Below are 8,687 nucleotides of genomic sequence, written 5' to 3' on the forward strand. Positions count from 1 at the left end.
TATTTGAATAATATAACGATGACCATAATTCTTTTTTTTGGTCATACCATGACTATAATCCATTTAATATTATTTTTAAACCTTTTTAATTGTTTACTCAAACAAAATTATCTTCTTCGTGGATTTTTGTATAGTATTTTTAAACAACACTCAATAATCAGAACAAATAACAAAAAATAATTAAAAATATAGAAGAGGCGGAGAGATGGAGGGAGAAAAAAAGTCAACTACATAACTTCGATAGCCCGCAGAAACACCAAGAATCAAAGTCATATTTCTCATTTATTGAGCAAGCTAAATATGATCAACATTTATTATTTTCAGTAACTTATATTTTAAACAAATTTAGTTTTATAATGAAAGCATATTATTACCGACGTAGGTACACGCGCAGAGCGCGTATCATAAGATTAGTAATTAGAATAATGGCCAGTATGGAAATAAGTTCTACATATTTTTATATTTTTTTATAGATAAGTTGGTTGGGCTTGGTATGGTCTTTGGTTAAATTGTCAAAATTGATCAATTTATTCAACCCTTTTATGTTCCATCCACCCTAGAAGAATTGCATTATTAGGGTTGATCTGTACGAGGGAAAATAATTAATCTCGAAATTAAATTTAAGACATGTTTATCCTAAATTTGATTGAGATAAAATTATGATATAACTAATCTCAGAATTATTAGTTAGTAATATTTTATTATCTCGTGGGAGGATAAGATAACTAATTAAGGGATACCTTGTGACCCCTTGCTATTTCAATAAAAATATTATTGTTACTATAATTATGATTCTTCAAAATATAAGAATTGTGATTTAGAATTTATGTAATTCTTAAATATTAAAATAATAATAAATTGCAAGTGTCTCAACATTTGTGCTCTTAACTTTTTTGTCATTTGGGATGATTAGAATATAAATTAAATATCACAAAATATTATATAGCTTAATATAATATTTATTACTTTTTTACAAAAAATATTATACTCGATTAATAGTAATTAATCAGGCAGGATATGGCGAGACTCCAGATTTTCGAGGACATGGCACTTGATAGGAAGATGTGGAGGTCGAGTATTAGGGTTGTAGGTTAGGAGGTAGTTGAGTCGTGCCTTACTTCGTACCACTGTGGGACTAGCCTTGTAGGGTTTTTGTCTAAGATAGCTATTGGCAATGTTGTGGCTTACTATTTCGCTTTTCAGTGCATGTCCTATTTACTAGCTATCGCTTTTGCTTTGCATCTTTCTTCTAGATTTCATGGTGTTCCTATTTTCCTTATGATTGTTGTGGTGATACTAATATTTACTAATATTGTCTCCCTTTGCTTTGCATCTTTCTTCTGGATTTCATGGTATTCATATTTATCCTATAATTGTTGTTGTGATACTAATATTGTTTCCTTTTGTTTTTTTGTCATTTTGTCTTTTTATTTTTTTTGAGCCGAGGGTCTTTCGGAAACAGCCACTCTACTTCTTCGGGGTATGGGTAAGGTCTGCGTACACACTATCCTCCCCAAACTCATTAGTGAGATTTTACTGGATTGTTATTGTTGATTAATAGTAATTAATTGATCATATATTATTCAAACTCGTGAGTCGAGACAATATGTTTTGAACCGTAGCTTGGTGGAAAACTAGATAACCACAAAAAAAGAAGAAGAAAAGAAGTAATTTCTTCTTTTATTTTATCAAAAGTAGGAAGATATTTTAATATTTACTTTCCAAGATTACAAATCAGATAGGCCTTATTAAAGTATATCAAAAAATGGAAAAGCCAAATTAGTTTTAAATCAAAATCGTACGAAGACGAAAAAGTTGCTGTGAGAGAGAGGGTTTAGAAGAAAAGCTGGTTTGACAGAACATTGACACTATACATACAAAAAATATAAAATGAAAAAAGAAGGCGACTTTATAACCCAAAGTTTCAAGATTTTCTTAAAGAGAGGCTAAGAGGGGAAGAATTTTCCTTTTTGTATTTAATATTTAGGGAATTTTATTTGGGTTTCTTTTTATAGGAGAAAATCAGAAAGTATTGATTTTTGTTGTTTGTAGGATGATGGTGTCGATGAGATACATAGTAGTATTGTGTTATGTATTTTCAGCTTTTGGATGCGTATTTTCATCGTATAATACGAATACGTTTTTCTACGATCTGAGGTCTCAATGCCCTCTTCGGATCTCCTTTCCACCTCCTTTGCTTTTTGAGGTAATTTAATTTCTTTATCTCTTTCTTTTTTCTGCGGATTTTTTGTTTTTTTTGGTTGCAGTACATATCTGGTATTTTTTATATTTAGGTTTTGTTGATTAATTGAAATGGGTTGAATTTTTCAAAAAAATTTGCTGTTTGGTTTTGCTAAAGATTTCATTTTTTTGAAGTGGTTTGCTTATTTTGGTGATTATTAGGGGTTTGAAGTTGTTATAGGATTTGTGAGAATCTTTGCTGGGGTTTTTTCCCCTTGATTAATTGGGTTTATTTTGTCAATAGCTAATCATGGTTTGATTATGACTTGTGATTAAGTGATTTTTCATTGAGTTGCTTCTGTTTTTGTTGATTTCATTATATTTGCTTTAAAAGATTGAATTTTTAAAGTTAATTTGGGGTTTGAGATTATCTTATGATTCAGTAGATAAGGTATTGGGGAAAATACTGCAGCTTATATCTGCAGATTTTTCAAGTCATGGTAATGTGGAGATACTTGTATTCAGATGTGCTGTCACTTTTTTGTTCGAGGGCAGTTTTATAACTCTCTTGTTGCATCATAGCTCATTTTAAGTACTTTCAATAGCTAATCATGGTTTAGTTTTGCTTACTCATGGAGTTGCAGCTGATTGTTTAGGAGCATCTTTTGAAAAATATGAATTTGGTAATGTATATTGCTGTAGATGTTGAAAAGATTACTTAAGTCACCGGTGATATGGAAATTCTATCATTAAGTATTGAACATTCCTGTTTCAGGGTCCTGTTTGTAACTCCTTGTTGCAGCATAGCTGATCATTTGAGCATAGTTTAGATGGAAAAACTAAAGATTTTCTTTGAATTAAGAAATTACAATAGAACGATTTTTTTTATTGAGGATTGGAGAAACAGATCAAAGTAATCTGGAGTATTAAGTTGTATTGGTAGTCCCCCCAAACATGTTTTGACTGAGGTGTAGTTGTTATTGTTGTTGTTGATAGCCTCCCCATCATTGCAGAGGCGCCCATGAGTAGGATACTGTTTGATGGAATGACATTTACTTTGTTTTTGAAGATATGTTTGGAAATTGTATTTCATGTCTCGAGAGTAGACAGTGAAGTGTAAATAGTGCGTTTAGAAATATTGGTTTTTGGATATTTTATCATGAATATATGTATTAGATAAAAAAGATGTGTAAGTGATATCAGCAGCCTCCCCTCCTCCCCTGGAGAAGCCTGTGAGTTGGAAAAGCTCAATGTCATGTGATTAATTTTGTTTTGAAACTTTGCCAAGTGTTGCAAAGTGTATTCTATTGTTTCGAGAGTAGACAATGAAGTGTGCATAGAGAGGAAAACTTGTGTTCGAAGAGTGTTAGGTGAACTGGTCAGCTTCTGTTGCATTTATAAATTGTTTTTTGTGGACGGGACAATTTTAGGCTCAGACTGTGACTCATGTAATGTCCTTTAGGATGAGTGCTCATATGGACATCCGCTACTAATGATTATTTTCTTTTATCAGCAAACATCCGCTGATAATGATTTGACTGATTGTGAAACATCAATCATGGCATTTTATCTTGGCTGCAATCAGAATGTGGCGTTATTTCCACTCTAGGTGAACATTAGAATGTTTTTCAACAGTATTAGGGAAGGGGGAATCCACAAGAATAAGTTTCTATTTAACCTCCTCTGGCTCCATGCTTCTCTTGTCCTAGTAAATCCACACTTGCTATGCAAGTTAAAGCAAGGCACTTATATTACAACTTCCTGGTTCCTACAAGCTAAAGATGGCAAGAGCTTGGTTTGAAGGGTGACAATGGCATGTATATGAGCCGAAATAGAATTAGGAAAAGAACCGGCTTTCAGGTTATCAGGTAAGTGAATGAAGAAGTGGTCATCAAGTGCTTAATGAACGGAGTAGTTGGTAGTCAAGCTCTATTATGCTGAATGGATGTTTACCTAACTTGCGGTTGGGGCTTCAAATGGTTTTGTAATGTTGGGATCATCTTTGAAAAATAGATTATTCAACTTATAATGTGGGTTCTCTAGATGATGATGTACCAAATAAATGTCCATCAGTGTGCGATTGTTTGTGTCTCAGCAATATACATCACTTTGGTTCTGGGAATGCTCCTTTTTGGGGGGCTTGTTATGTGTTGAATGCAACAGGCTTATTCTCTCTTTGATGTGAAAGCTTTTTTATTCGTAAGTTGTTTTCAAAATTTAGCTTCTACCTCCATAGCCGGTCTTTTAATTCCTCCTGGATACTTGTAAGGAATGTTTATTCTTTTCTTACATTAATTCATCTCCAGCCTGAAGTGTGTGCAACCTTGTTATGCAGTTTGTGCTGAATGGATGGATCTCATTTAGATCTCCTTTTACAGTTTTCCAAAGTTTACATTTGTTATAATATCATTTTCTTTCCATTTGTTCCTTGGGGCAAGAGAGCTAGGTTGTGTTTTCTTTTCTTTTTCTTTTATGGTGTAGGAGAGGGAATTGTGGACCTAATTTCTCATAAATAACTTTATAATTCTTCACGTAAACTACGTTCTTCTATTTTTTATGGCATGCATCTTAATATAGTTATTTTTCTTTTTATCCTGATTTTTGTGCCTTTATTCAATCTCCTCACAAAAGACGGATGGAGAATCACTTGACAAGGCTCTAGGGTCCAGTCAGAAAGATGATGTTACTGCTATTTTGTTCTACGCCTCGTGGTGTCCTTTCTCTACAGATGTTAAATCAAAGTTTGGTGCTCTGAGTTCCATGTTCCCGCGAATCAGACATGTGATGGTTGAGCAATCAAAAGCCATGCCTAGGTGGGTTCAATTTTTGCTACATTATATCTTTTCTGAGTATGTTAAAGCCGTGCCATCTCTATTAGCATTTTGCTCCACCATTAGAACTTGTGCAATACAGCAGTAACTGCTCACAAGGTGCCATTAAAATTTATGAAAACTGCTGATCCCCGACTCCCCTTTATGCCCCTTTTAAGAATACTTAATCAGTGCTGGATATTAAATAATTAAATAGTTGAAAAAGTGCTGAAAGCATGCCATCTATGACTGATACTGGCAGTCCAAAGAGTCTAAACCGGTAAAATTTCCACATATAAGGCCGTATACACACTAGTCACCTCGTGTACGCATCTTTCACGTAATTCAAATAGTACAATCAAACTAATCCCTACGGGGTAGTTACCCCACACAAAGAGCTCCAATAGCATATATTTAAGTTGTTGCAGTTAAAAAGCTCGTAGTTGGACTTTGGTATGGGCCGGCCGGTCCGCCCTAGGTGTGCACCGGTCGTCCGTACCTGGGATGTCGTCCCAACTCTACCTTTTTGTTTTCAGGATGTGGATGTACTGCATGGAAATTTGTCTAGGGAAAAGTATGAGATTGAAACTGTCAGATAAATATACCTTATCAAAAAAGTAAATATCAGATGAATATTTCCTCGTAGTGACAGAAGCCTTTTTGAGTCCTTACCTACAAATGCTTTCAATTAAATAAGTACTATTATGTGCATCAATAATAAGGCATATGTGCTACATCATACAGTTTCCCCAATAAAAGGAAAATTGATAAAAGTATTTAGCATTTTCCTCTCTCCCAAGCTTCTCTGCTCTCTTTCAGCTGTTTCTCACAATTCTAATCATGTGTCTTGCCTCTCACCTGCAGTGTCTTCTCCAGATATGGAGTTCACAGTTTTCCAGCAATACTGATTGTGAATCAGACAATGAGAGTGCGGTATCATGGCCGGAAAGATCTTCAGTCTCTTGTGAACTTCTACAAGAGGACTACAGGTGACCTTTCCAATTGCTTGCCTATATTCTCTTTTTGCCTGCTCTTGGGTGGCATAATAGTAAGAGTTCATCCTTACTGTTTGGAGGAGTGAGCATTTTTCATCTTTTCCAAAACACTAGCCAAGCCTAAAATTAGGTCATTGCGCTTTGATTAATGTGGTGGAATGGTTTTAGCTTTTCAATTTCATTACATTTGGTTTTCAGCCCGGTGCCATTTTTTTAAGGAAAAGATGGAGCGGATCGGCCCCAAAAAACTGAATTCTGATTTTAAAATGTTTTACACTTAGCCTTTGCTCATAGCTTAAGCCAATTAATATTTGCAATGTGTGAGGATTTTTCTTAACTTGTTACTTGTGTTTGGTTAACTACTTTACTGACTTGGGGTTCTTTGTTTTAAGTGGCATACCTAAACCCTGTATGCACACACTATATCTATATACATAAAAGTTTCTAGCCTTTCGATAAAGCCCCTCTCTCTACTGAATATAGTTGTTTCAGGCCGAACAATAACAAGAGGTTCGGATCCAGCTGAAAAACGGAATGGAATACTCTAAAATGCATCCTACCTTACCTTATTATTAGAGAAAGGGGAAAGGGCTTTTTCTATTTTGGCAAGCCAGGGTTCTCCCCTATAACTTTTCCTCACTTTGGCACTTTTGGCAAAATTGAATGTTGAAGCAAAGAAAAGCTAAAATCGGTAACCCCAGTATATTCTTCAATTTAAGGTCCATACAATTATATTGAAGCACAACCCCGCCCTACTTAACATTTAGATTTGATCCCAAGCTGAAGATCCCACAACTAAAAACTTAACTAGAATCTGAATAGTAGTGGGCTTTACATTCTTATTTCCCTTTTCTGTTTCATTTTACTTTTGCATTTTTTTCAAAATTAACATGACCATGTGATATATAGTTAGGTAAAAGTAATCAAGTGGCTGTAGCTTGTAGGCATCTGGAGGATCAACATTTAAGATACTGGAGAACTAGATGAGCTAAACATTAGCTGCTAAGCTGACTGTAGATTAGCAAAAGGCATGCCTGCAATTATTTGTCGCATGTTTGCATAACAGAAAGAACAAGAATTAAGTTAGGATGAAATAAGTCCGCAAAGACCAAGTATATATCCACATCCCAATCAAACTGATGCATAGAAGTGAGATTTGGTATCCTTGGGAGTTTCACAGATGGACATTCCTTAATATGAGACTGCTGAAATGCCAAGAAAATTCGCTGTAGCTTGTCGAATGAACACCAGTAAGGGCCCACCTGCCCCCAAAAATGACTGCTTTATTTAGTAAAGTCTAAAATTTGAAGTGCTAATTTGGCATATATACAGGGTTTAACCATGCATCCACATGCTATATAAGTAATAGAAATACTTATTTTTATGGAATGCAACAAATCAGTGCTTTACACTTTCTCATTTTCAACTTAATGGTATAGAATTCACACATTTATGCTTGTTTTCAGGGCTTGATCCTGTGATAGAAGTGACTGAACATCAAATTACTTATAAGACAGATGGTCACAAAGCTTTTCAGCAATGGAAAGGGTCCTCTTTAAGGGAATTGCTCTTGAGTGAACCTTACCTTGTACTGTCGGTTGCATTCCTATTGTTTAGGGCGTCCCTTTATTTCTTTCCTGGGTTGGTAGCTCATGTAGTAGCATTGTGGGTTGCATATATTCCTCATCTAAACATGGGAATCTTTGGAGAGTCAAGGCAGCTTTTGGGGCGCGTTTTCCACGTGATTGACCTCAAGAGGGCTTGGAGCAAGCTAAAGCTGAGCAAAACAAGAAACTTTCATAAAGGTGCTAGGAATGCTCGAGTTTGGGCTTCGTCTTTGGCATCTGTTTCGCTGGGAGAGACGTCAACAGCAAGAGTGTCCTCCTCAGGAGACTCGTAAGCCACTACTCGTTGTCTCTTGCATCGGATTATCACTAAAGCAGAGAAGTTAGATCTCAGAATCTGGCTTCTACAGCAAGTAGAGTGGTTTTCTTCATTCCCTTTTATTTCTTCCCCTTTGGGTTAGTTGCTACGGCCCCATGTTGTATCTTATCTTTTTCAGAAAGTTTTCAAATACGCAGGTAACCCAAGCTCTTGTGCTTTAGAGTTTAGATGGAAACATGACAACAATCTTGTAAATTTTGAGAACAGAGGGTTTCTATGTATATTATTACATGATGAAAGAGGGAGACTTGTAACAGTGCATGAATTTGTCTGTGATGGTATATTGTCATTTGTCTGTGCATGAATTAGAGTTTAGATGGAAACATGACAACAATCTTACTTAAGCTTGGATGTTTCTTTGAGCTTGAATGCCAGGGTAAACATTTGTTATCAATATCTTGTGTTTATTGTTTACTTTTGTGGTTGTCATCAGAAATAAGAAATGAAATTCATACCATACAAAGTAAGAAAAGTAACATACATGGATATCCCAACTAATAGTTCAAGTGATGTAAATTTTGACCTATTTCTTAAACGAACAAACTCACTCGAATAAAGATAAAAAAGGCATTGATAGATAAATATGTATACTTAGTATAATCTAGGGATAAAGGTCCAAACCAACCAACCAAGTTTTGAAGCTGCATTTTGATGATGATGAAGAATTATTGAGGGATGGATTAATCATATGTTTAGGCCTTTTCTCTTTGCCATTATTTACTCCCCCATGTGCACCCCAAATGAAATATAGATAGAC

General features: G+C 35.1%; 1 protein-coding gene across 1 annotated transcript; it reads left to right on the forward strand.

Moving 5' to 3' along the window:
• The first annotated feature begins 1,787 nt into the window (after positions 1–1,787).
• On the forward strand, positions 1,788–8,221 carry LOC104112617 (5'-adenylylsulfate reductase-like 5). Its single transcript, XM_009622591.4, has 4 exons — positions 1,788–2,206; positions 4,813–4,994; positions 5,856–5,980; positions 7,453–8,221. Exons 1-4 carry the CDS (start codon positions 2,054–2,056, stop codon positions 7,884–7,886), a joined length of 894 nt encoding a protein of 297 aa, XP_009620886.1. The 5' UTR covers positions 1,788–2,053; the 3' UTR covers positions 7,887–8,221.
• The last annotated feature ends 466 nt before the right edge of the window (positions 8,222–8,687 follow it).

The sequence above is a fragment of the Nicotiana tomentosiformis genome, chromosome 11, assembly GCF_000390325.3.
Source record: "Nicotiana tomentosiformis chromosome 11, ASM39032v3, whole genome shotgun sequence".
NCBI lineage: Eukaryota > Viridiplantae > Streptophyta > Magnoliopsida > Solanales > Solanaceae > Nicotiana > Nicotiana tomentosiformis.

Bases quoted from the DNA above. Each gene is read 5' to 3' on its own strand.
- LOC104112617 (XM_009622591.4), top strand. From the start codon at position 2,054: ATGATGGTGTCGATGAGATACATAGTAGTATTGTGTTATGTATTTTCA. The intron at 2,207-4,812 runs GTAATTTAATTT...TCCTCACAAAAG, and splicing joins CACCTCCTTTGCTTTTTGAG to ACGGATGGAGAATCACTTGA. The intron at 4,995-5,855 runs GTGGGTTCAATT...TCTCACCTGCAG, and splicing joins CAATCAAAAGCCATGCCTAG to TGTCTTCTCCAGATATGGAG.